The 26,050-nt window shown below is 44.0% G+C and overlaps 1 protein-coding gene across 2 annotated transcripts in view; it reads left to right on the plus strand.

Annotated features, from left to right (window-relative positions):
- TBC1D31 (TBC1 domain family member 31) overlaps positions 1–26,050 on the plus strand; it is a 49,799-nt gene that overhangs the window by 22,354 nt on the left and 1,395 nt on the right. Inside the window, exons 8-20 of one of the 2 annotated variants that reach the window (XM_045861101.1) lie at positions 3,626–3,802; positions 5,355–5,434; positions 5,513–5,659; positions 7,432–7,565; positions 9,229–9,362; positions 9,676–9,855; positions 11,236–11,468; positions 12,184–12,336; positions 13,304–13,439; positions 15,844–15,936; positions 18,623–18,763; positions 20,009–20,203; positions 22,599–22,737. In XM_045861101.1, the coding sequence (XP_045717057.1) occupies positions 3,626–3,802; positions 5,355–5,434; positions 5,513–5,659; positions 7,432–7,565; positions 9,229–9,362; positions 9,676–9,855; positions 11,236–11,468; positions 12,184–12,336; positions 13,304–13,439; positions 15,844–15,936; positions 18,623–18,763; positions 20,009–20,203; positions 22,599–22,737 (1,942 nt within the window). Of the gene's footprint in view, positions 1–3,625; positions 3,803–5,354; positions 5,435–5,512; positions 5,660–7,431; positions 7,566–9,228; positions 9,363–9,675; positions 9,856–11,235; positions 11,469–12,183; positions 12,337–13,303; positions 13,440–15,843; positions 15,937–18,622; positions 18,764–20,008; positions 20,204–20,332; positions 20,440–22,598; positions 22,738–26,050 lie in introns of those variants that run through there. The other variant, XM_045861102.1, reaches the window with a different exon arrangement.

Genomic DNA, 26,050 nt, shown 5'->3' on the forward strand with positions numbered 1-26,050 from the left:
CGCCCCCAAGCCCCCTGCAGGGAGTCCAGTCGCCTGCCCAGCTCTCCAGCTGCTCTCGGAGGTCGTCTGCCCCGCCCATCCAGCCTGTGTCCCCACACTCGCACTCGTGACCTCCCTCGGGCCCCTGTCTGTGTTGTCCATCTCTTCTAAAAGACACTTCCCACTCCTCTCTCTCCGTCATCTAATCTCCCCCCGCTCGTCGCCAGGTCTGATTGTCTGGGTGCCGGCTTTCCAGGCCTGAGTCATATCGTGGTAGCGCCCAGAGGGGCTTCAGCAACCACCTGCTCTTTTGCAGAGGAAGAAGCTGATGCCCCAGCCTAGTCACTGGCAGCCCCCGAGGTGCCCTGTTAGTAGTCTTTTTGCTCTGGGTTTGCTCCCCTTTGTCCTGGTCATCTTTTTTTTTAAATCAAATAATAAGTGTCTTATTGCAGCGAAAAATCAAAAGAAACCAATAAGCAGATAGGTAAATAAAAATCACAATTTCACCATTCTCAGAGGAGTTTGAAATGTGTACTTTTGCAGTCTTTTCTGCAAAAAGAAAATGCATGCAGTCACCGCGCACTGTTTGCACGGAGTCAGCAGTGGGGACCCACCTTGTGAAAACAAGTCTGTGAGTGTAAAGCCGGCCCTCACCGCACGTGCACCTGCACCCGCGTGTGCAAGGCAGCGGGACACCTCAGCCGTCCAGCAGGCGGGTTCCCGGCCAAGCTCAGCAAGACCGCACTCGGCCGTATTTCAGCTCTCATACTGTAAGCAGTATCCTTTCCAGGGGCTGCCTGCTGCCACGGTTTTCACATTTTTGTGCTTTTTGTTGGTGCTTTTGACCTTCCAAATAGTCTCCAAGCACAGTGCTAAGGGCTGTCCCGTACTCCTGAACACAGGAAAGCAGTGATAGGCAGACTTTGTTCAGGCACCAGTTACGATGCCGCTGGCCTGAGTGAATAAGCATTTTTAAAGGGAAACGCACGCAAAGCCAGGTTGTGCGTGGATTGGTGGACGAAGATGTGACCAGAGAGGCTCACGGGGGCCCAGCTCTGTAATGTCCCTACAGGCAGTGGCTCAGGATTCGCTAACTCGGTGTCTGTGCGGGCTGTCTTAGAACCAGCTGCTGTGAACAACGAGAGTCTGCTGGGTGTGGGCACATACGTTTTCTTCAAGCACAGGAACTACACGCCACTGTTTCTGTACACTCTAAAAATTTTAATGATACAGTGTTTGCTCTTAATGAGAGAGTTTTCAGCCTATCTGAATTTTATAAGAGCTAGGAAAACGTTATTAATAGAAGCAGAGAGAGATCTGAGAAAAACCAAGACAGGAGTGAGCTGTAGACTTCCTCTCTGCTGCTTCTCAGTTTGCCGGGCAAACCGAGATCCTGTTGACCAGAGAAGCTGGCTTGTATCAGAAGTAGGATGGTCTTTTCTCTCTGTTGTGGATGCATTGCCAGCACCACCAGTGTGTTCGTGGCTAGTCCTCGCCTGCCCAGGCCCACAGTGCCCCCAAAACCTCACTCGCTGCACCCCATCCCCAAGTCCTCTTTTCTTGCCCCTGGAGAATTTCTGTACCGTGCTAAGGAAGGAAGCAGTTCCTACTTACAAGTCCCGGTTTGGGCACTTCTGAGCTGTGGCAATGCCGGTCATATCTCAGGCTCTAAGTTGGGAGACTGTGTTTCATGAAACAGCATGGATTCGAGCAGGAAAAGGTGTGGCACTTGAATAGAAATTTAATAAAGATTTGGAAGAATAGATTGAGGTTAGGGAGAAGGTAGTTCAAGGATATTAAAGACAGGCAATATTCAGAAGACAGGCCACTATTGATTATATTGCATAAAGAATTAGAAAATCAGATCATTGAATGAGTGGTCATTGTACTTTTTTTGGTCAGAGTTGTCACTATTATATTTTATATTATCCTTGTAATCTTTCCTGATATGAGTAAATAATGCCGTATCTTGGAAAAACACTTAAAAACCTTATGGATGGAGTTAAAACTTTAAATACTTCGATAATTTTAGAACACATTAATACCTGTGCCATGTATATTATCACTTGGCCTACTCTGCACGTTTTAGAGTGTTACACATTCACAGACTCTCCAGCTGACCATTGGGAAGAGTCCTTTGGTCTGTAGTCAGTAGGCTGCAAGTCTCAGAAGCAGAAGGCCTGGACCCGTGAGGCAGCCTGGGAAAATCTTTGTTTGAAGCCTCAAGTAGTCTTTTAGTGATCCATGTTTTTTTTTTAAGTGCCAAGATATTTGCTTTGTTCTGTTTATTTCTTTTGGGGGTAAAAGGAGAGGAGGTCGGAAGAGTTTGGGTTCTGCTTCAAAGCGCTTTCCTGGAGAGTGGTGATGTATTTTCATTGTGCGTCGTACAGAAACCCTCTTGGATTTCATGACTGTTTCAATTCGAGCTAATGTGTGTGATACGTGTTTTTCTGAAATCTAATGTGCTCATGTGGACATAGGGGGTATTCCTTGTGTTCTTATTCTCGTGTGGAAGGAATTATCGCTCTGGTTTCAAAAAAGTTTTTATTTTTTATTTTTAAAGATTTTATTTTTAGGGATAGGGGAAGGGACAGAGAAACAGGGAGAGAAACATCGATGTGAGAAACTATGATTGGTTGCCTCTCACACACACCCCGACCAGGGACCAAACCCACAACCCAGATGTGTGTCCTGACTGGGAATTGAACTGGGACCTTTTGCTTTGCGGGATGACACCCAACCAATTGAGACACCCAGCCAACTGGGCCACACTGGTCAGGATCCAAAAAAGTTTATTATATCACACATTCACCTTGTCTTTGATTTGGGCCTAGGCTAATTACTATGGGAGGGAACATTCAGCAATTACGGCCTCAAACACTTAAATACCCATGAAAGTCATTGCACTTTAATCCGATTTAGAACTCAGAAAGCCTGAGATACCTTATCTGCTCGTTTCCTTTGAACAAACAAGATCTTTTGATCTGAAAGAGTGTATTACTCCTGGAGAAAATTTTTCAGTGAGTCACTTTACATTAAGTAAATGGAAGTGGTGGGGCTCCTTTTCCTGTCTCTCGGGCTCGGGTACAGTGGGGGCTGGCACCGAAGCCGTGCCATCCGAACCGCCCCTGAAGTCCGTGGTGCAGTGAGGGACCAAGAGCCATCACTCCGCACACTGAGAAGTGTCAGCGTGGACAGAGAGGCAGGGCCCAGGCTTGTGGCAGGTTCCCTCGGAGAAATTTCACCTGAGCCCAGAGAATATTGGGGTGCTTCCCTCAGCACTCTGGAGGCCGCAGGTCTAACCAGGTCCGCAGGTCTGCTGCAGGTGGTCACAGCACGGACTGCACCGGGGACGTGCCGAAGGGACTGTGGCTGTGGGGCAAGGCCAGTGTTCGTGGGATAATTAAATTCTATTTGTTGTTGTTAGTTGGGGATCTTTATTGCGTTCTTCAAAGGAATTTGGCAGAAGTTTCCTTCCATTTGTTAGTCACTGAGGAAACATTCTTGGATATTTTGGTTTTGCCTGGAGAATAATTATGTATATTAAGGCATGTGATGAAACGGATCAAAACCGATTTCGTAGGTCATGTGTTAACAGGTCTGTTTTCCAAGGACAGCCACTGGATTTTTTTTTCCCCCCCTTCAGCCACCCCCTCCTTTAGTGAAAGTGATCGCAGACTTGCCCAAGAGGAAGCCGACGTCTGGCGACCTTAAGGTGAAAGTGACGTCGGGAAGAGCGCGGCGGCCAGCAAGATCTCGGGAAGACCGTGCACAAACTAGAATATTAAAACGTGACCTGGCTGGCGGTTTTGAGAATAAAGAGGTAAGGCTGTGTCATGTTAAAACTGCTGTTTGTCGTGACTCTGCCGCAGACAAGACAGGTGCTTTCTGGCCACCGCCACCCTCCCCTCTCCCAGGGAGTAAAAGAAAATAGTGTGAAGGGAAGAAAGTTGTAACGGAAATTATCATGTGCTTTTAAGCTTTTTAATGTACAATGAATACGTGCTTACAGGTTTTTAAAAAGCCAAACAGTATAGAATTGCACCACTGATAACGCTCGCCAGTAGCCACACGCGGCTGATGAGCTCTCGCGGCCTGGCCGGCCGGAGCTGGGGCGTGCTGCCCGTGGGAAGTAGCTTCAGGTGTGGGAAACACTGAGCAAAACAACGGGGAATAGCTTAATAACCCATCGATTTATGTGCGTTGTGTGTTGAAACGATAATATTTTGATTACATTGGGTTACATAATATATATCATTAGACTTCATTGTACCTGCTTCTTTCTACTTTTTTATCAAGGTTCTTAGAGAATTTGAGACCCCACCTGTGGTATGCTCATTTGTTAGGTGGAACAGGAGGCCGTAAAGGGGAAATGAAAGCACACTTTTCTTCATCCCCGCCCCCTAGCCCGGTCTCCGTCTCTCCCCCCAGAGGTCACCCGTTGTTGACAGTTGTCGGTATCCTTTCTGAAGTTTGCTGTGCATACATAAACATGTGCATCTGCATATATTACCTTTTTTATTTTTCAGCAATGTAATCATATGTTAGCACCATTCTATAACTTGCTTTTATCATTTAACAGATTGAATATCTGTTTATTTATTGCGTATAGTGCTACAGCGTTTAAAAAACATTTGCATAGTATTGCATTTATGGATATACTTTTATTTATCTAACTGCTACTCTGCTGGCTGGCATATAGGTTGTATTGTCAGTCTTCTGTTGATACAATCTGTGGTTCAGTGGATATCCTTGTACAGTTACTTCTTTGCACAAGTATATCTGTAGATTTTTTAAGTCAGTAAATGCATAAAAATTTCTATAGTAATACCCAAGTTATTCTTCAAAAAGAATGTAGCAACTCATCTGTGTGCTTGTGTGAGATGATCTGTTACTGTGTATGTAAGAGAGAGGGAAAAATTTATTCAAGAAAAACTTAGAAACAACCAAAATGTTGGATAGTAGGTAACTAATCATATATGTATGGTAGAGCTATACACTGGAAATAAAAGGATAGTCAGGGGGAAAGGAGAATAATTCGAGTATGTTAAATATAAAACAGCAAGCTACAGGAACTATATACTTGGATATTGATTTGATTTAAAAGGATGTGAATACCTAAGTATTCATTTTAAAAACTCCATAAGAAAGACAAAGATATGAATTACCTTTGAGTAATTTATTGTGAGGTGAGAGGGAGAGGGAGATTGGGAGATTGTGTGTGTGTGTGTGTGTGTGTGTGTGTGTGTGTGTGTGTGTAGAGAGAGCCCGATGATGTTAAAATATTTCTTTCTGTGTATTTTGTTGTAAAGTCACTGTGGACCAGTTTACCTTTTCAGTTTCATGGTTATGTCATTTACTGATTTTTTTTATAGAATGAATTGTCAGGTGGATTAAACAAGAAGCGTTTACAAATCTTATTAAAGGGCTATGGTGAATATCCAACAAAGTACAGGTAAAATTGAAATTCCTTCACATCAGATTGGTTTTACTCCCCAAATTTCTCTTGGATAAAATTAAACTTTCATTTCAGAATGTTCATCTGGCGTTCTCTGCTACAGTTACCCGAAAATCATACCGCATTTAGCAGCCTGGTAGATAAAGGTGTCCACATGGCATTTCTCAACCTTCAGCAGAAATACCCCATCAGAAGTTGGAAGCTGCTCAGAGTATTGCAGAGGTATGCTCGGTGTCCTGCAGCAGTGTGTATCTCCTCCAGAATATTTATCGGATACCAATGGGAAAAGAGGAATTTTATAGTGCAGAAGCTCAGCAGACACTACCTTAACCACGTACTCGAATTTAAAATCACCAGTGATAAAACCTATCAATATGTCACACATTACTTTTGTGGTATTCTTGCCAAAAATGTAAAACCGCAGTCAAATCATGAGAACACACCAGACAAACCCAAATGGAGCCACAGTCTATAAAATTAGCTCTCTGGTCGTCCTCAAAAAGGTTGGCATCATAAAAGGTAAGAGACAGAGGAACTCTCACCCAGGAAGAAGCTGAGATAACGGTACCACATAAACTCAGTGCTGCACCCTGGGGTGGTGAAATGAACCAATGACATTAGTGGAAAAAATGGTCAAATCTGATTAAGGTCTGTAATTCAGTTAACAGCACTCTACCAATGTTAATTCCTTAGCATTGATGATCGTACTATATTAATACAAGATGTTAACATTAATTTGACTGAAAGATATAGAGGAACTCTGTACTATTTTTGCAACTTTTTATAAGCCTAGAATTATTTCAAAACATAAAGTTAAAGGAAAAGGGAACCTTTAAAGTGTTAGAAGTAAATGTGGGAGAATTAGAATCCCATAGTAAGGCATAACATAACCAGATGTGAATAAAAACCTTCATAAATAACTAAATATTTAAATAGGGAAAATACCACATGTAAAATAATTTTCAGTGCAAAGTAAAACAAGATATATGTTAAACGTGGCAAATAAAAGACTGATTTCTTTAATAATAGATTGTTAGTGTAATTTCTTTAATATATGATTGTCAATTTATAAAAAATGGAAAAAGGCCCTGGCTGGTGTAGCTCAGTGGATTGAGCTCGGGCTGTGTCACAGGTTCGATTCCCAGTTAGGGCACACGCCTGGGTTGCAGGCCAGGTCCCCTGTGGGGGCCACATGAGATGCAACCACACATTGATGTCTCTCTCTCTTTTTCTCCCTCCCTTCCCCTCTCTAAAAATAAATAAAAAATAAAATCTTTAAAAAAATGGAAAAAGTATTGAATACATAGTTTACAGAAGTGGCTTTTAAAAATGAAAAGATGCCTAACGTCCTTCATCATAAAAGAAATGCCAATTTAAACCACCTTGAAAAATATATCTGTTCTGAAAACTATACTGAAATACAATTTCTCACATAAATTAAAGACTCAGAAAGAAGGCTGGTAATCAGGCATGTTGACGAGAGTGAGAACTTTGGCAGTGGCCGCAGACATCACTAGCACACCCGTCCTGCAGCCCGGGTTCTACTCCCAGGACTTTGTCCGCCTGCGGCCCCACGTGAAGAAGGGTGGACACACCAGGGACGTTCCGAGTAGTGTCAGTCATTAGAGATTGGAGACAACTCACGTGCCCATAGGGCCAAGTTAGAGGACGTAGTGTGTACCTTCGTGTGTGTCTGTGAAGTGTCATGCAGAAGCTCTAAGTGTAACGACAGGAACTCTTTCCAAGATACCATTGGGTGGAAAATGCCAGGTGTCAGTCGAGGTTTGTCATGCACCACTGTTTTGTGATTGTTTTAAAGGATTAATACTTTTAACAGCAGGTGTGGGGGGGTGCACCAGATGATGGGGTAGGAGGGAGAAGTTTGAGCATTATACTTTCTGTATCAAATTTTTGTTATGTGACTCTATTGGCAATTCAAGTGAATTTGAATAGTGAACTGTTTTCTGGTCTTTATTCCCTCGTCTCATCCACAGAACCCTGTCTGCACTGGCTCACTGGTCTGCCATCTTCAGTGAGACACCCTACCTTCCCCTCCTGGCGTTTCCGTTTGTGAAGTTATTCCAGAACAACCAGCTCGTCTGTTTTGAAGTTGTTGCTACTCTCATAAGTAAGTAGATAAGCATGAAATAACAAAACTCAGAGTGGATTCCTGTACATTTTCCCGGTGTCGGTGCCCCTTTGCCATGTCGAACAGTTCTAGCGTGAAGCAGTCAGATAGAGAGCACAAAACGGTGCAGACATTTGTACACACGCCTGTTATTCACGCGAAAACGTGGATCGCTGCGGTTCAGAAGGTGTCGTCACGGGCTGCGTGCTGTCCTGCTGCTACGAAGCAGACGCATTGCTACTGAAAGTCGGTTGTTATTCGCAGGGCTGCAGTAAGTATGGAGAGCGCTCCCACACACTCCGTGTTTTGTCTGTATTAACAACTCATCTCATCCTCACAACAACCCCGTGGGGCAGGCGGCGGTGCGACCCCCTTCTCCTCCCCGAGGAAACAGAGGCTCCTCAGGCCTTAGTTCCCAGGTGGGGCTGACGGCCAGACTCCGTGGCCTGTGGGTCCAGCCACTGTGCTGGCTGCCTGCCACCCTGGTCCCCACACTGGAAAGCATCCTCTTCCTCCTGCTGGTGACGTCAGAGCAGTCCTACAGTGAATAGCCGGGACTCCAGTGATAGGTTGTTTCAATCAAATAACTAATTTTGTATGTATTTTTAAGTTACTATAAGTGTTTTTCTCATACACAAAAGAAAGGGGGTGTGCCCTTAATTGTAACAATCAAATTCTGAAATGTAGAAATAAAAAGCTCCAAGCATAAATATTGTGAATATTTCTCTTTACATTTTTTATTTTATTACATTGTATTTGCTTTGATAAATTTTTACTGATCATTGGAGAAAATGTAGGAAAACCTACAAAAGAAAAGAAAATCTACCAATATTCCTTTTCCCTAGAGGATTCCCCCAAGTCATTAATATTCTTGAAAAACATAATTATTGTCCACATACTATATTTCATCGTTCGGTGCATGGTACTTTATCTACTCCCCAACTGCTAGACTTCTGGGGTTTTTACTCAATTTTTCACACTTTCAGGATTTTTTTTTATTTTTATAATCACACTATTATTTAATGTGTTATACACATTTACCTTATTTTTTTGAGCTTCATCAAACATTTTATTTTTTTTCTAATTTTACATTTACCTTATTTTTTAAACTTTTTTTATTGACTATAATGTTCCATAATGTGTGTGTACGGATTTAATCTATTGTTAAACATTTAGGTTATTTCTAATTTTTACCTATTAAAAGTAACAATGTTATAACTATCTTTGCATGCAAATATTTATAACTTCTTTTTCGTGGATTCACAGAATTGGTATTATTAGGCCATAAAATAGGAATTTCCTAATCGACTCTCCAGGAGGGTTGTGCTCATTTGCCCTGCCAGTGACGCCAGAAGTTTCATTTTTAAAAGGAAAAACAAGTCAACAACACAGTGCCCATAGCTAGGATCCAGAATGCTTCAGGGAGTTTTATTGGTTAGTTTCTCACTGACTGCGCTGAAGAAATTGGCAAATCTCTATTACCCTGAAGTACTATGTTAACAAGGTGGAATTTTTAAATCTGTTCTAGAATGTAAAGAGTTAGGTTTTCTTCTTCATTGACGGGCATGCGGAGGACATGAAAAGTGGATATGTTTAAGCACTGCAAAGTACTGTGATAATACAGAAAGGTAAAGATCAATTTCCCATTTTTTTTTCTTCGCAGTCAATTGGTGTCAGCACTGGTTCGAGTACTTCCCGAACCCTCCCATCAACGTCCTCGCCATGATAGAAAACGTCCTGGCGTTTCACGACCCAGAGCTGCTCCAGCACTTCATCGACCACGACGTGACCTCCCAGGTGAGCAGGGCCGGGCCCTCGGAGCCACGCCACTGATGCTGGAAGCCCCACCGGTTCTCACGCAGCTACAGCAGTATTGTCTTGAACACGTATAATAAAAAAAAATACTCTCACTGTGTTTTTAACAGTATTTCGTTCTTTTTTCTCATTAAACTGCTCTCCTGAAAGTCTATAAAGAAGGGTCCAAATGAAGGTAGCGCTTTTCATAATTATGTTTTTAATATGACAATTTTAATAACTAGACCAAATGTAAGACGGTGTTAACAGTGACCGTCCCCTAGAAAACTCACGCACCTTCTCTTACTCACTGTAGCTGTACGCGTGGCCGCTCCTGGAGACGGTGTTCTCGGAGGTGCTGACGAGAGAGGAGTGGCTGAAGCTGTTTGATAACGTCTTTTCCAACCACCCGTCGTTCCTGCTGATGGCGGTCGTGGCCTACAACATCTGCTCCAGGGGGCCTTTGCTCCACTGTGACCTTAGAGACGATTTCAAGGTAAATATCCTTGTTTTCATGTAGCTGTTCCCAATGAACCCAAGTTTCATTCATTTCAATTGAAAAATCCATTCATTATTATTGAGTATGTACCATATGTTGGGTGCCAGTGCTGGAGGTGGGAATATAGGGGAGAGGAAGATAGACACATCCGTGTCCTTTCGTAGTTTTTAGACAATTCAGCAGGCAGTTCCAGCAGACCAGTGGTCTAACACCGCAGCTTCAGAAAAGAACCGTGGTATCATGGGAGCTCTGTGCTTTTTCGCCTCCGTGTAAAGGGTATTTAACAATTGGGTTTGTTCTGTGCATGGTCTTTCCACAGTGACCCATCTGGTGTTTCATAACAATCTGGGTGCTTATTACACGTGCAGAATGGTAACTAGAATTTTGAAACTTGACAGGAGAGTGACCAAAAGAAAGCATTAGAGGTGGTTTTTAAAAGGAGAGGTTCATTTGGTAGACAGGATGAATTAAATTGGGTTTTGTTTGTTTGTTTATTGCTCATTTTGTGGTCCCTATCAAGTTAAACTTTGTTTTTACTTTGTGCTCACGAGGTACATATGTGGGGGGTTGGGGGGCGTATGTACAAGGCGGGGCAAAAGTAGATTTACAGTTGTGAGTACAGGAAACAGTTCTTGCATTATTATTTATTAACTATTGTATTATTTTCCATATGAACTATTATAAACCTACTTTTCCCACCCTGTATGAAATTGGATCTGCAAGCAGAACATGTCAATGTCGAAATAGTTCAGCCCTGGCTGGTGTGGCTCAGTGGACTGAGTACCAGCCTGCAAGCCAAAGGGTCACCAGTTCAATTCCCAGTCAGGGCACATGCCTGGGTTGCAGGCAGGGTCCCCAGTAGGGGGTGCATGAGAGGCAACCACATGTTGATATTTCTCTTCTCTCTCCCTCCTTTCCCCTCTTAAAAAATAAATAAAATCTTTTTTAAAAGTTATTTTTTAAATGTATTACATGGATGCAATAAAGAAATTTCATATTATTTTTTAAATCAAGCTAATTTATTTTCAAAGACTGATTTTTTTCAAATTTATTTATTTTGGATTTTGAAGGGAAAAAATCCAAGTAGAAGTATTTATTCAATTGTTGAAAAGCATTCTTAATTACACAGGAAGCCTGAATTTTGAGTTAAAATTTTAAAAGTGTTATTTTAAAACTTTTATAATATAGTTGTGAAATTTTTGAAATTATGAAATCTAAAACATGAAATTGGATCTTGGGTTAAAAAAACTTCGGTTTATTTGAAAAAAAATCCTTTTGAAGATGAAGTCACATTTACATTTTTAAACTCCTATTTTAAATCTACCTATAATTGCTTTGCTAGGTGAATCTCGATATAAACACAAAGTTTTCTTACAGTACTTTTTTCATCATCGGAACAACCTGGACATAAGTGTTGTAATTCGAGAAGTTTATCACCTGATGGACACCACACCTCCTGACATCCACCCAGAGAGGACGCTCAGTGTTTTTGTGGCGCTGACGAAAGGGCAGTATCCAGTGTTCAATCAATACCCGAAGTTCATTGTGGACTATCAGACGCAGGAACGAGAGAGAATTAGGAATGATGAACTGGAGTACTTAAGAGAGAGGTAATCACAGAGAAATTGTTCAATAGAATCAAAACCTGTTATAAATATAAAAAAGAAAAAAGAAATGAAAAATACATGTGGCCCTGGCTGGTGTGGCTCAGTGGATTGAGTGCCAGGCTGTGAACCAAAGGGTTGCCGGTTTGATTCTCAGGCAGGGCACATGCCTGGGTTGCAGGCCAGGTCCCCAGTAGTGGGTGCCTGAGAGGCAACCACACACTGATGTTTCCCTCTCTTTCTCCCTCCCTTCCCCTCTGTCTAAAAATAAATAAATAAAATCTCTTTTAAAAAAAGGAAAAAAGAAAAATACATGTAAATTATTAAGTATTTGTGTAAAATCAGCACCTGAAGGCTGGAAATGTCTTTAAAGATATTTAATTCTGCCCTGGCTGGCGTAGCTCAGTGGATTGAGTGTGGGCTGCGAACCAAAGTGTCGCAGGTTCGATTCCCAGCCAGGGCACATGCCTGGGTTGCAGGCCATGACCCCCAGCAACCGCACATTGATGTTTCTCTCTCTCTCTCTCTCTCTCTATCTCCCTCCCTTCCCTCTCTAAAAATAAATAAATAAAATTTAAAAGAAGATATTTGATTCTTATATATAGAAGTAAAACAAGTATATTAATCATGTGTACATTTTATATTTTGGTGGTTCTTGTACTTAAATTACTCAGTTTTCTTGTCTGCATTTTTATGTAACAACAAATACCGTCTCCTTAAGGCAAGCAGTTGAGAATATGCAAGCTGAAGTGGACCAGCAGAGGGTTGAAGATGAAGCTTGGTACCAAAAGCAAGAACTGCTCCGTAAAGCTGAAGAAACCAGGAGAGAGATGCTCCTACAAGAGGAGGAGAAGATGATACAACAAAGAGAGAAGTACGTTTTATCGCTTTGAAAAAATCCAGACATAGGAGTTAGTTGAACAATTTTTATTTTTCATTATAGAAACAACACTATATATGACATTATCCAGCTGTGGTCTTTCCACTAAGCAAATATGTAAGTTAACAAAAAGAAATCTGTGTATGTACCACTTTTCAAAAACTATTGGCAGATAGTAAAATGGAATTCTAAAAGCTCTCCTATGACATAACTTTGCACTGATGACTCAGAAGTAACACAAGAGACCTGGGGTCCTGATGACATTATTCTGCAGTGGGCAGACATGCTTTGTGTCACTGTGCTTGATAATTTATTGCGGGCAGAGCATAATTTTTAAGTTATGTTTTAAACATAGCTATGTGACCTGAAAATTGAAACATAAAATGATTATCTCATGCATTCTAGTCTTTGGAGGATAGGGAAAGAAGTATTAAATATTTATGAAAGTAAATTGTTGAAAGTAATTAAGATTATGGGCTGAGCTTTGAGACTAAGCCTCATTGCTGGGAAACTTCTGTGTTTATTGATTCTTTTTTCTTGGGTATGACTCTATGAAACAGATTTCTGCTGTGGGTTAAAAAGAGTTACTGAAGCCCTGACTGGTGTGGCTCCATGGGCTGGGCATCATCCTGCAGCCGAAGGGTCGCTGGTTTGATTCCCAGTCAGGGCACTCGCCTGGGCTGTGGGTTTGGTCCCCAGTTGAGGGCATGAAGGAGGAAATGGATAGATGTCTGTCTCTCTCATACCTTGGTGTCTCTCTCCCTCTCTTTCTCTCTCCCTTCCCCTCTCTAAAAATAAATAAATAACTAAAATTTTTTTAAGCTACTGAGAAAGACATGCACCGTGCCACTGTGACATTCTTTTGAGTTAATAAAGCTACTGTAGTAAGCATAACCCACGTGTGTTTTTCTCTGCGAACAACGGTAAACCCCTTTGCCCACCCCTGTGTTTCGTGTTTCAGACTCGCTGCGGTGAGAAGGGAGCTGAGGATGAAGGAGATGCGCCTACAAGACGCTGCAAGAAGGCGTTTTCTGAAGCTTCAGCAAGATCAGCAGGAAATGGAACTAAGAAGACTGGATGACGAAATTGAGAGAAAGGTTTCTTTTTCTTATCTTAGTCCTCCTATATTCTCTTCATCTGTTCTCATTTAAATGCAGTGAACACGTTTAAGCTAAATATTACCCCTAGAGGTCACAGTGAATGCTAAATAGCCCCTCTAATTTAATTGACTCTTTCCCTCAGCTCTTCTCATTCTTTCTCTTTCATACATTTCATTAATAGTTAAATATTTTAGAAATGCCAGGAAAATCGGTCAGGTTGACTCATGTCCCTGGTGACTTTCTCTAAGAATAGCATTCAGTTAACCATTACGTTAATTGTGAACTAGGGAAAATACTGTTTGTTAATATAAAAATTTACACATGGCCAGTAAAAACAATTTTCGCACTGAACAGTAGCCACGTCATTTGCCACGCAGTTATTGCGTGTGAAATTCCCTCAGACACTTGATCCCCCCCATCACTCTTGTCTCTTCCAAAGAGCGGCGTGCTCCGTGATGGCTTCGTGGTGTGTTCCTGACCAGCAGACTGCTAGTCCGCCTTTTTAGTGTCCCAGTGTTCTCAAATGTTCCAGATAGATCTGGAAAAGTCTATGACTCTCTCTCTCTCTCTCTCTCTCTCTCTCTCTCTCTCTCTCTCTCTCTCTCTCTCTCTCTCTCAATCCCCACCTCGCCTCCGTCCTCTTGGAGTTTTAGTGAGGATTACATTGACTTCATAGACTAATTTAGGGAGTTTCAAACCTAGTTTTGGTAAAATACTAAATATTTTTAAAATATTTTGAAGTATTTTTAATTCATCGGTATTAGAAATCTGTTATCTCTTTATAGCATGAGGTAATACTTTTTGTTCCAAGCCAGTTAGTTTTAACTTTTTTTTAATCTATGGTTCCTTTCAATTATCTGATAAGGTTGATAATTCATTCTTCTAGAAAAGTCTGTGTTCTCCAAAAGTAATGCAGGCTTAGGACTCTGGCCCCTTTATTCCAAACCCCTTTGAGGTATCATGGAAGGCAGGTTTTCTGATCAAAGCTCCTGTGAAGTCCTTTCGGTGGTGTGATTGGCCTCTGCCTACCCTCCCCATCCGGGTTCTGACAGTGACCTCTGACCCTCCTGGCCTGCGAAAGACACGCACTCCTCTGCTCACAGTTCAGGCAGCAGCAGGAAAGACTGCTGGAGTCCACAGTGACACGGACCAGTGACTGAGGACGTCTCTTAGCAACAAGCAGAGGTGATCGGCTTTTGCTCTGGCACACAGCTGTTTGTATCTCTGAAAACGCACAAGCAAGAGAGCTTCTACCATTGAAGCTCCTAAAAACCATCATGTGCTGTGTCAGACCTTCCTCCACCCATTGGTGTCATCACTGCCTTGCTCATAAACTCGGGGATGAGACAGTTTCTAATTTTCTCTGCTGAAAGAGTGCCTTACTCGAACCCTCTAGTGTATTAAGAGTGAAAAGCTTCCAAGTAATCAAATTTTGGAGACAGGGGAACTTTAAAGTAACTAAATCCAGGCAGGGCATATACAGGTTGAGGAGTCCACAATGTATTTAAACTTGAAGTTACTAGTAACAAAGTGTACAAAAGTATAGAAGCTTAATAAAAAAACATTAAATATGTTCTATTTAATAAGATTAAACATTCTATATTTTTATCCACCACAAATTTAAATTGCTCAAGTGTTTCTAACTGCTAATATTGGCTAATGTATGGTAAGAACCTGCCATCTGTTCTCCCAGTGTGGGTAGATGAACATACGGTAATTGTGCTCTCCTTTGTAGAAAGCTAAGCTTATCTCTGGCTGCTGTGGCTCAGTGAATTGAGCACTGGCCTGCAAACCAAAGGGTAGCCAGTTCGATTCCCAGTCAGGGCACATGCCTGGATTGTGGGCCAGGTCCTCAGTGGAGGACACATGAAAGGCAACCAAACATTGATTTTTCTCTTCTTCTCTTTGTCCTTTCCTTCCCCTCTCTCTAAAAACAAATAAAATCTTTTTTTAAAAAAGAAAATTAATCTTAACTTTAACTCAGACATTATTCCTAGATTCCATACTGAATGTTAATATAATATCAGTTCTGGTTTCAAAAGCCCAATACCTATTATTTTAAGTACTTGTAAGTGAGTTGTTCAGATTACATGATTACTCACTCTATTAAAAATTATTTTGTAGCTCTGGCTGGCATAGCTCAGTGGATTGAGCACGGGCTGCGAACCAAAGCATCGCAGGTTCTATTCCCAGTCAGGGCACATGCCTGGGTTGCAGGCCATGGCCCCCAGCAACCCAGCAACACATTGATGTTTCTCTGTCTCTCTCTCTCTCTCCCTCCCTTCCCTCTCTAAAAATAAAATCTTAAAAAAAAATGGAATATCTCGATTCCCTCACCAAAGCTTTAAAAGAAATTATTTTGTAAATTCTTTTTGGTATTCACAATTTTTTTTAATCATAGGTATATATGAGAGATCAAGAAATTGCTACCACAGCCAAAGACCTAGAAATGAGACATCTGGAACTCGAATCCCAAAAACGACTCTATGAGAAGGTATAAATCAGCTATTCCCCATAGAAGAAAAGTGGAGTTTATACAATCTCTTTTTAGACTGTATTTATTCACGGCTTTAAAATACTCATTTATTTATTTACCTTTTAAGAAAAACACAGTGTCGCCCAGGATTGTAAGGCAGCCAGACTGTTGGAACGCCCAGTTGGTTGCTTTCTTTTGACACCAGTCTTTTCCTAAACTCGGCCTGTCTTTGTGGGGAACGTTGGTGGTGGCCTTCCATGAGCCATAACCTAAACTTCTGTTTCTGTTGTTGGTCGTTTAAGTGGTCTACAGTTTCCGGCAATACACTTCTTCACACATGTGCCTTCTCTGCGTGTCATTGAAAAACATTTTTGTCTTTAACTAATTATATGCAAATTATGCTGCCAGGGGATAGTTAGAAAAGTAGAAAAAAAATCCCATAGGAAATAACTGCTAATATCATCAATAAGGATAAGCGAGATTAGTTGCTACAAACAATTGATAAGTATTTTGCTTTTTTAACTCAAGTCTTCGTGAATGCTGTTTGTGGTCGTGCCCTGCCCCGCCCCACCCAATCCGCCCCACCCCTGTACCTATGAGCACCCACCCCACCCCTGTACCCACGAGCCCCCACCCCCGTTCTCACTCCCTGATCCCCTGCCTCTGGCAGCCACTGGTTTACCTTCTGTCTCCGGCTTCGTCTGTTCGGGACATTTCATGTAAATGACATCATACAGTCTGTGGGGTTTTGTGACGATTTCTTTCAGGTAGCATAATGCTTTCAAGGTTGAATCATGTTGTGTAGCCTAAGTCATTGCTTCCTTTTTTTTGTGGCTGAAAAAGAAATATTCCATTGTACAGACCGATCCCATTGTGTGTATCCATTCGTCAGCCGGTGGATCTTTGGGTCATTTTCACTTTTGACTCTGCTGAGCAGAGCTGCTGTGAACATTCACGTGCCGCTTCTCGTTCACACATGCATTCTCAGTCCTCTCAGACTCGGACCTGGGCGAACGGAGTCCCCACTGCTCTCCGTCCCCGGGAGCAGGTGCCGTCATCTGTCCTCTGGAGCGCAGCCATGCTAGCAGGTGTGAAGCGGTGCCCCGTTGTGGTTCCAGTCGCATTTCTGTGACGATCAGTGATGTCAAGCATCTTTGCATGTGTTTATTGGCCATTATTATGTCTTCTTTGGGGATCGTGTACTTAATGTCTATTAAAAGTATGGAGGGCCATATTTTTTTGGTTTTTAATAAGTTAATTTTTTTGTTGTTGAAAACTAGACATTTTAGGGGGTGGGCTGGGATGGGAGTAAAAGACAGAAAACTGTACTTGAACAATGAAAATTAAAAAAAGAAAACTAGACATTTAAAATAATATAATGTGGCAAATCAGATTCTCCTCCCTCCCCAGCGTTTCTTGTTGTTCCTTTGCTTAGTGATTTTTCTGAATTAATTCTGTAAAGTCTCTAGTCTTTGCCATATGTAGCCACTTGAGACCCTCCTCAGGCAGCTTAGTAATGGGACAGAGATTTCCCTAGATGCCTTGAACAGTAAGCCTCCAGTCTTTGCCCAAGGGCTCTGTGTGTGTCCTGTTGGGGACACCTTGTACTTGGGGACGTCCTGTACACTTAGGTAGGCAGTTTACAGCTCCATCTTCGATTTCACTTCCTGATTGTGCAAAACCGCAGTTCACACAGTTGGCAGCGCAGGGCCTTCTCAGGTCTGAGCATGCACACGGCTCTTGGCGTGTGCACGGCCTTACGCATGCACACAGAGTCCCAGGGAGCTACCAGAGCTTTTAAAAGCCCCCTGTGGACATCAGTTCCCCCCCTTTTTCTATAAAGCTTTCTGATTAGCCTGTTTACTTGCCGGGATCCACTGCTCAGGCAGCCAATATATTCAGTAGCTTCCTCTGGTTGTTTTGAGCAAATGTCCCCAGGAAAAGGCTGTTGGAAGTAGCTGAGCTCTGAGTCAGGTCAGATAGAGACAGCCTTGGGAGTGGGGTCTTTCAGAGCCTTTAGCCAGATGGTGGCAATTCTCTGGAAGGAGAGTTCGGAGGAGCTCCAGCTCCATCTTGCCCCCTCCATCGGCTCCAGGCTGCCGGTTGTCAAGGCGAACGCAGAGATAGGGGTGGGGTGGAAGTAGGAATAACGCACATTAAGAAGGCCATATGCTTGCTGTTCTTACCAAGATCCAGCCATTTTTATGAATAAATGCCCCCTAGATTGCCACAAGCCTTCCGCTGAGTTTCAGAGTTATGAAAAAGACACTTGGTTTTGCCAGGGTTCTCAGGGCATTTGTGGGTGATAGAGTTTTCGGGGGTCCTTACTCTTCTTTCCACTGACGTCACTGCTGCTCGTTTTTTACTTTGAAAGTTAGATGATTACGGCCCTGGCTGGCGTAGCTCAGTGGATTGAGCTCGGGCTGTGAACCAAAGCATCGCAGGTTCGATTCCCAGTCAGGCCACATACCTGGGTTGAGGGCCACGGCCCCCAGCAACCGCACATTGATGTCTGTCTCTCTCTCTCTCCCTCCCTTCCCTCTCTAAAAATAAATAAAATGTTTTAAAAAAAAAGAAAGTTAGATGATTACAATTTTTATTTGTGTGCATATTAGCATTCTGGGAAAAAAGAAAAGTCACTTTTGTGTTCTAACATTATTGTTACAGATTGGTGATTATTTCTCTTGAACAATTTTTTTAACAGAATCTTACTAGAAATCAAGGAACCATTGCAAAAGAAATGAGAGAAGAGGTAGATGCCTACAGACGGAAGGTGGATCTCGAAGAGCGCTTGTTTCACAGACTGCTAGAAACAGATCAGGCGCAGAACCAAGACACTCAGAAGGTAAACACGCAGTCAGTGTGGTGTATTTATAAAGGGGGAAATTTCCATTTGTCATCAAGGAATAAAACTTGAACTCTGCTGGGTTGAGTTAATTCACTCTTTGCTTTAGTTAGCACTGCTCTAGAATCTCACATTATTTTATTTGCAGGTTATTTATTTCATTGACAACCACATACATGTGTCTTTTGTACTTTGAGAATTTTAAGACTTAGAAGAAAATACAGTGGAACTAGTAACTTTATAAATTGTAGTATCCTACCATGTTTTGTCTCAGAAATTGTTCCCGAGTAGTTAAAAATATAAGGTCTCTGCCCGGCCTATAAGCCAGTAGTTTCAAAATGTATTCTCTAGAATATAATAACTATTATTTAGATTTAGTAAAACAGGGGGTAACAAATGCTATGTTAAAGTTTTTCGTGCCAAATTTAAAGATATGGTATACTGTGAATCTTTAAGAAAATTTCCCAAACTTATTTTATAGAATTTCTTGTGGAGAAATTCTGATTCAAATGAATTGAAATAGAATTTGAGACCTGCCAGAGAGAAAGTTTTCTAGGGTCCCTTAAGCAGAATGTTAAGTAGGTGTGTGGCAGGGCCCGGCCCTGGTCCCAAAGCCAGGAATAGTGTAGGGGTTCCCACCAGTTACTTGCAACAATTACTTGGCTCATACTTGCTGAATGTTCCCATTTTTTTTTTCCATAAAGACTTTTGTCCAGTCTGTAAGAACAGACTCTTCTGATTCCTTTTCAAAGGGTTGAAACATGTCAATTGTTTAACCCCCACCTGTCTTTTAGCCTAGAAGTTCTCAACCTCAGCTGTACATTTGAAGAACATTCTAAAAGTACCAATAGCCAGCTGCTCCAGATTTAACTGGTGCGTGGTGGGTTCAGGACATCAGTTTATTTTAAACACCTAGAGGTGCTTTTCTTTAATCCTCACTTGAGAATATATTTATTGACTTTAGAGAGAGAGAGGAAGGGTGAGAGAGAGAGAGAGAAACATCAGTGAGAGCGAAACATGGATCAGTTGCCTCCCATATGCTCCCTGACTGGAGATTGAACCCACAACCTTGTGATGCACAGGACAACGCTCCAACCAACTGACTCATCCAGCCAGGGCTAGAGGTGATTTAATATGCACCCAGGGTTACAAACAGTTGCCCTAGACACTCGGATACATTACATGGATATACCATAATTATACGTGGTCTGACCTTGTTTCTGAAATTGACAATTTTTTTCTTAGTTAATTAAAGAAAACTTGGCAAAAGCTGAACAAGCATGTCTAAATAATGACTGGCGAATTCAAGCTCTACATAAACAAAGACGTAATGATCTACAGCGAAATGAATGTTACCAGGAAATGGCCAAGCTCCTCCGGAAAAATAGAAGGAAAGAAACGGAAGTATTGAATGCAATGCTGGGGAAGGAAGTCAACAAGGTAAGAATGGTGTTATAAACTTGTTATTAATAATTTAAGTTTTGAAACATTACACAATCAAATGACAACAGCATCAAACCAAGTAACTTTTTGTTGGAAAATATCTTAAACATGGTCTAATTGTGATAGGTATTGCTCAGAGAAGTCCAACATGAATGGATGCCACCTGAAAAATGACTACGCGTCTTTCTCATGTGCCTTAGAGGGTCTCAGTGTCTCAGCTCCCCGGATTTGTTCTGGCTGATTGAGTAATAGTACTGCTCCAACCCAGTCTTTACGCCTGCGATGTAAAAGACTTCAAACAGCAGTTACGCGTTGCCCAGGCCAGGTGGCTCCGTTGGTTGAAGCATCATTCCCCACCAAAACATCGCCGTTCCGTTGCTGGCCAGGGCACACACCTAAGCTTACGGGTTCGATGTTTCGCTTTTTCTCTCTCTCCCTCCCCTCTTCTTCTGTCTGTAGAATCAAAAACATACCCTTGAGTGAGGATTTTTTTTTTAAATAACTATATGTAGTTGCTAGTAACAAGAGCCAAAGTAACAATGATGGTAAGCAAGGTACAAGTTTCTCTTTTTCACGTGAAAACAGCCTGGAGGTGGGCCGTCCAGGGTTGGTGTCCTGACCCCAAGGTCCTCGGGGAAACGGCCTCCCCGGCCTCTCTGCGCTGCTTCCTGGTACGAGTCTGTCATGGTCACTCACGGGTGCCTGACCATCGGGGTGATGGGGCTCCCGCCCTCCCACAGACAATCCTCTCGGCGGGGAGAAGGTGGGGCAGAAGTGCAAAGGGCTCCACCTCCCAGCTAGACAGTTCCTTTCGAACCCCTTTCCAGAATCCCCAGGTCACATCGCTAGCCACAGTTGGTGCAGACAGTGTTGAGAAGGAAGTCTGTTTAGCAGGGAGCACTATCATCCCCAGTGAAGTTAGGATTCTGTTCCCAAGGAGGAGTCAGAGAACGGGTGTTGAGGCGGCGCCTGAAACGTGCACATCACACGCCCAAACCCTCTGGGTGGCCCTCCCCGACCCCTCTGGGTGGCACCTGCGCTCTGTGGCCGCGCAGGCATGGTGGCCCCCTGAGGACACCGAGGAGCCAGGCAGAGGTCAGGAGCTGCACAGCTGGCTTTCTGCTGCTGCATCCTCGTGTCCGTTCTCAAAGCTTTTCCTAAGAGTTTTCCTTCAGGTCACTATTCTAGATTCATCCTCCTCCTACCCTTTTCATTCCAGGCCAGGGAGGGGCGAGAGCGATGCCCAGATCACTGGGGCTGCACAGTGAGGCTGCACAGTTAGGGGTGACCCTCCTGTGGGTAAAGGGGCACCTCTGAGAGCACAGTGAGAACCGGAAGGGCTTTTCGCCCCATGCAGAGATCCCTTTGTGTCCCACGTCCTGGTTCCTGCCTGGCTGCTACTGTGTGGCCTTGGAGGATCCCTCAGCCTCAGGCTCCTCATCAGGAGCTGGAAAGGGATGGATCTCTCTGGTCCTCCTGGGCCCTAATGGTTCTGTCAAGTTGTTATTTAATGCTTATTTAACTCATTACCATTTCTATAACAAATTTTGCGTATAAAAGCTGTAGTATCTCTAGACTGTTGGTGAACTTCAGGAGTTATATAGTATTTTCAATTGATTATTTTAATTACCCTTAGAGCTGTCGCTTTCTCACTTTAGGGAGAAGAAAATAGGAGCTAATAGGGATTTGATTTCCCTGTGGTCCTTATGTGTAGCGGAGCTGGGCAAAGAATTCCGTCTCCATGCCGTGACGACCAGTTAACAACAGCTGCTGCACACTAGCTAGCCAAGTTGTTAAGAGAGTAAACCCCAAAATTTCCCATCACAAAGAAAACGTTTGCTCCTTTTTTCTTTTCTTTTTGCTGTATCTGGGAAAAGACGGATTTAGCCGAGCCTGTTGGAATCACCTGACAGGATACATAAGTCTCGCCATCATGCCACACGCCTTGTACAGCGACACGTGCCTGTTATTCTAAATAGAACTAAACGGAAAGAGAAGTAGTTCATTCTCTGAATTTTGTAGACGTCATTATTAAGACATAGCATTCACGTTAAATAGAACGGGAGTTGCCATTAATTTAAAAAAGTAAAACTTCATCTTACAGGATTTGAGATTTGAAATGTAGTGGCGCAAATTGTCAGTTCGGTGACACTGGGACCCCGTGTGCACATGGCACTGTGGGCTGCTGGTGGCACCGGAGGTGCCTCTGCTTCCAGGCCCCCAGCCGCCTGGCGCGGGGCAGGCACCACATCACCCCGACACCAGAGGGGTCCCACGTGCTTGGGCGAACCAAAGGAAGCAGGACAGAGGGGGCAGAAGGGGCATCTTCCACTGCAGGCACGTGCATTACCGCAATTTTTATGTGGCCTTTTGTTCACTTATTTATATCTAGTGGGAGGAGGCTGAAAAAAAGGACTTTCAGTTGAACTTGGAAAGGGAAGCTTCCACTCTTTCAGACGCATCCCGGCGGAGGTTTCTGGAGCAGGAGATACACGAGGCCTTAGAGCACGCCGGCCAGCCCGGGGACACAGGTGAGCGCCGGGAGGGCTTTCTCTCTCCCTTCTTCGCTCTCCCTTCGCCGCACCACAGATGCGTTCATTTAGTGCGGTCTGTCATCATGGACAAACCCTGCAGGTGCGTCTTGGGCCTTTAAAAACAGCTTTGATCACGAGAACACTCTGAGCCACCTGGCGGCATTCTGTTCTGTTCCGCGGTTCTGTGGTCCTCGAGTCCCCTTAATGCACTGGAGTGTGGTCTGTTCCCATAGTGCCGTTTCTGGCTATTTTAGTAAAAACGCGTGCTTCACCAACAGCTGGCCCTCAGAACAACCGTAATTAAAGTGACACGAGGAGACTTACTGCAGAGTGTAATCGAACACCGGGTCTCGGTGTTCTAAGGCTTATAGTGGCATCAGCTGAGAAGTCGGAATTGCGGTTTAAAACAGAGTGCAGATACGGGGGACTTTGATTTCACTACATGTTGTATTGTTTCGGTCTTTGACAATGTATATGTCTTACTTTTTTAAATAGCAGCCTTACTGATATACAATTCACGTGCCATGCCATTTGCCTCTTTAAAGTCTATAATCCGGTGGTATTGTATTACCGGATCTTAAACAGTGTGTTCAGTTATATAACCATTCCCACCACGTTAGAACGTCTTCAGCACCCCAGAATAAACCCCGTACCCGTTTGTCGTCATTCTCCAATTCCTTTCCCTCTCCTCGCCCCCAGCCCCCGCCCTGGCCTCCGCCAGTCTCCTCCCTGTCTCCGCAGACTTGCCTCCACAGGGAATGTCACACAAACGGAATCATTCAGTGCATGGGCCTCTGCGTCTGCCTCCTTCCACCTGGCGTGATGTTTTGAGGTTCAGCCATGTTGTGGCACGGGTCAGGTCTTCATTCCCTTTTATTGCCCAAGAACACTTCATTGCATGGGCTCTGCAGTTTTATTTACTCATCAGTTGGTGGACCTTGGGTTTGTGTCCACTTTTTGGCTCTTATGAGTGACGCTGCTGTGGGCATTACTTTAATAGTTCACAAGTTTAAAAAGTAAAAACACAGGTGAGGTGCTGTCACCATTTAATTGTACCTACTTCCAGAGTATTCCCTCTCATACTTTAGGTCTAAGTCCCAAACACACCCAGAGCGCTGGGGGACGGTGGGGAGTGGGGTGTCGTTGTGCACAGACTGTGTAAAACTGGCTATCCAGAGATCCTAACCCCTGCAGCTGCCCCCCCACCCCCGGAGCCCGCCGCTCTTGCCCCAGCGTGAGAAGGAGAGCAGTCCCGAGGCTTTTAGAGAAGGTGGTGTGGATTCAGGGGTGGAAAAAGGGAAGGGGCTGCCAAAGCTGCGCTCACCAGTGGGGAGTCTCCCCCCTCATGGGCCCCTCTGCCTGCACGCTGCCCCCCACCATGCCGCCTGCTCTTTCTAGCCTTTCCCAGGTTTCCCCGCTGAGGGAGGAGTGGGTTAATAATCACCCGTTTTTCAAAGGTAAACGTGTAAGGATGTTTCCTGCCCTTCATCGGGGTCCATAAACTAAACCAGAGCCATTTAATTCTAAAACCGGGAGATGATTGGCTATAATTAGGAAAATGGCTTTTTGCTTATTTGATCCCCACTCAAGGGTATGTTTTTCATTGGTTTGAGAGAGAGAGGAAGAGTGGCGGGGCGGGGAGGTGGGTGGCGAAGAGCGAGTGAAACATGGACGGCATGCCTCCTGCGCCCGCCCGGACTGGGGATGAGCCCACAGCCATGCGATGTGCGCCCCACCCACGGAGCCACGCAGCCAGCACAGGAGCAGGGCGTTTTGATGGGAGGTGCTCAGCACTGGTGTGTCAGTCAGGACCTAGCAGGGAGGCACCGGGAGGAGCGTGCTGATGACACAGAGAAGCATCGCTGGAGGCCGGGGGGACCCCTTAGGCTGTGTGATCACTTACTGCATGGCCCTCTGGGGAGATGTAGTAAACCGCCGTGGGCAGGATGGATTTAGGACCGAAGAGAGGCAAGGACCTGAAGAGCCGGTATCTGATAAGCGAGTCATCTGCCCAGTGGGTTGGCGGGAGCTGCGAGCCCACTGCCTTGTTCCTTGTCTGCCAGCGTCTCAGCTGAGGGCTTTGTAGGGTTGAATGTGCTTTTCTCGTCTGTGTAGTTTTGTTTTCTCAGTTCTCTCATTAGAAACTTCTCTGGAATGATGCAGATGGCACTTCCTACATCAGCCACATGCCAGCCCGTTAATATTGGAGGGTGACTCCTATTCCATCCCCCCACCAGATCAAATTAGACCCTTGGTAATCAGCCAGTTGTCTTAATGACTCAGTGAGCTAAAACGGAATTAAAACCGTTAGCGACAGCCCTGGAGAGCAGGGAAAAGCAGGCATCTTGAGGAGTGCGACCCAAACACTCTGCGCCTGGCTCACGGAGGCGTGGACCCCGGGGTGGGAACAGCGAAGAAGGGACAGTCCTAAGTGACGTTAGGATGAAAAATCAAAAAGACTTTGGTGTCTTGTGGGGTGTAAAGCAGTAAGAGTTAGGGAACAGTACAAGCACAGCTGAAGGGTGAGCACAACTTCTGAAATGAGGGGACTGATTGATTGAAAATGGGGGTGAGGTACCAGTAACGGGGAAGCACTTTTCTGCTTGCCATTTAAGGTTTCAGGGAGAACGTGCCTGCTGGCGGTTCTGACCATCTGTCCGTCCGTGGAGTTTGTGCCTAGGCCCTGCCTTGCTAAAGCCAGCCAGCAGTTCGTTCTCAAGGAAGGCTGGGTAATTACATTTCGTAATCCCCTTCCAGTAAAAGTTTGGGGGCTCTATCCTAGCGTCTGCATTTTTGAGTTGTTTGATGGCTTTTTGTTTTGGTTAAAGGTATTTTTAAAGAACTTGATCAGAACTGCTCAGCTCTTAATCCTAAGGGCTCTTCCCTGGCGCCTTGAATGGTGCCGTATTCTTCCTCTCGGCGTTCTTCTCAGAGGGGGCCCTTCGTCCTCCACGGTTTCAGTGTGCTGGGGCCACTGGAAGTAAGGAAGGCTTTCTGTTCACGCCCAGACACCCTCTTTGTCACCTCCCTCTCCTAACGGTAGCGCCAGGTGCCAAAGTGAACAGTTGCCTCCAGCTGTTTGCCCAGAACCTCACTATTGAGTGACATTTCTGAAATGGATTCCTCTACATGGAGTAAGTCAATACACCAGAAAGACTTCTTCCGTTATTTTAAGTTTAGCAATGTTTAAGTAAGAGTGTGACTTCCATCATATTTATGGCGCGTTTGAAACCAGAGGCAGCAGTGTCGGGCGCAGGCCGCCCGTCCCCGCTCGAAGAGCAGAGACGGGTTGGATCGTTTCGGCACTCTT

The sequence above is a fragment of the Phyllostomus hastatus genome, unplaced genomic scaffold, assembly GCF_019186645.2.
Source record: "Phyllostomus hastatus isolate PE091 unplaced genomic scaffold, TTU_PhHast_1.1 phas_scaffold_21, whole genome shotgun sequence".
In the NCBI taxonomy this organism is placed as follows: Eukaryota; Metazoa; Chordata; class Mammalia; order Chiroptera; family Phyllostomidae; genus Phyllostomus; species Phyllostomus hastatus.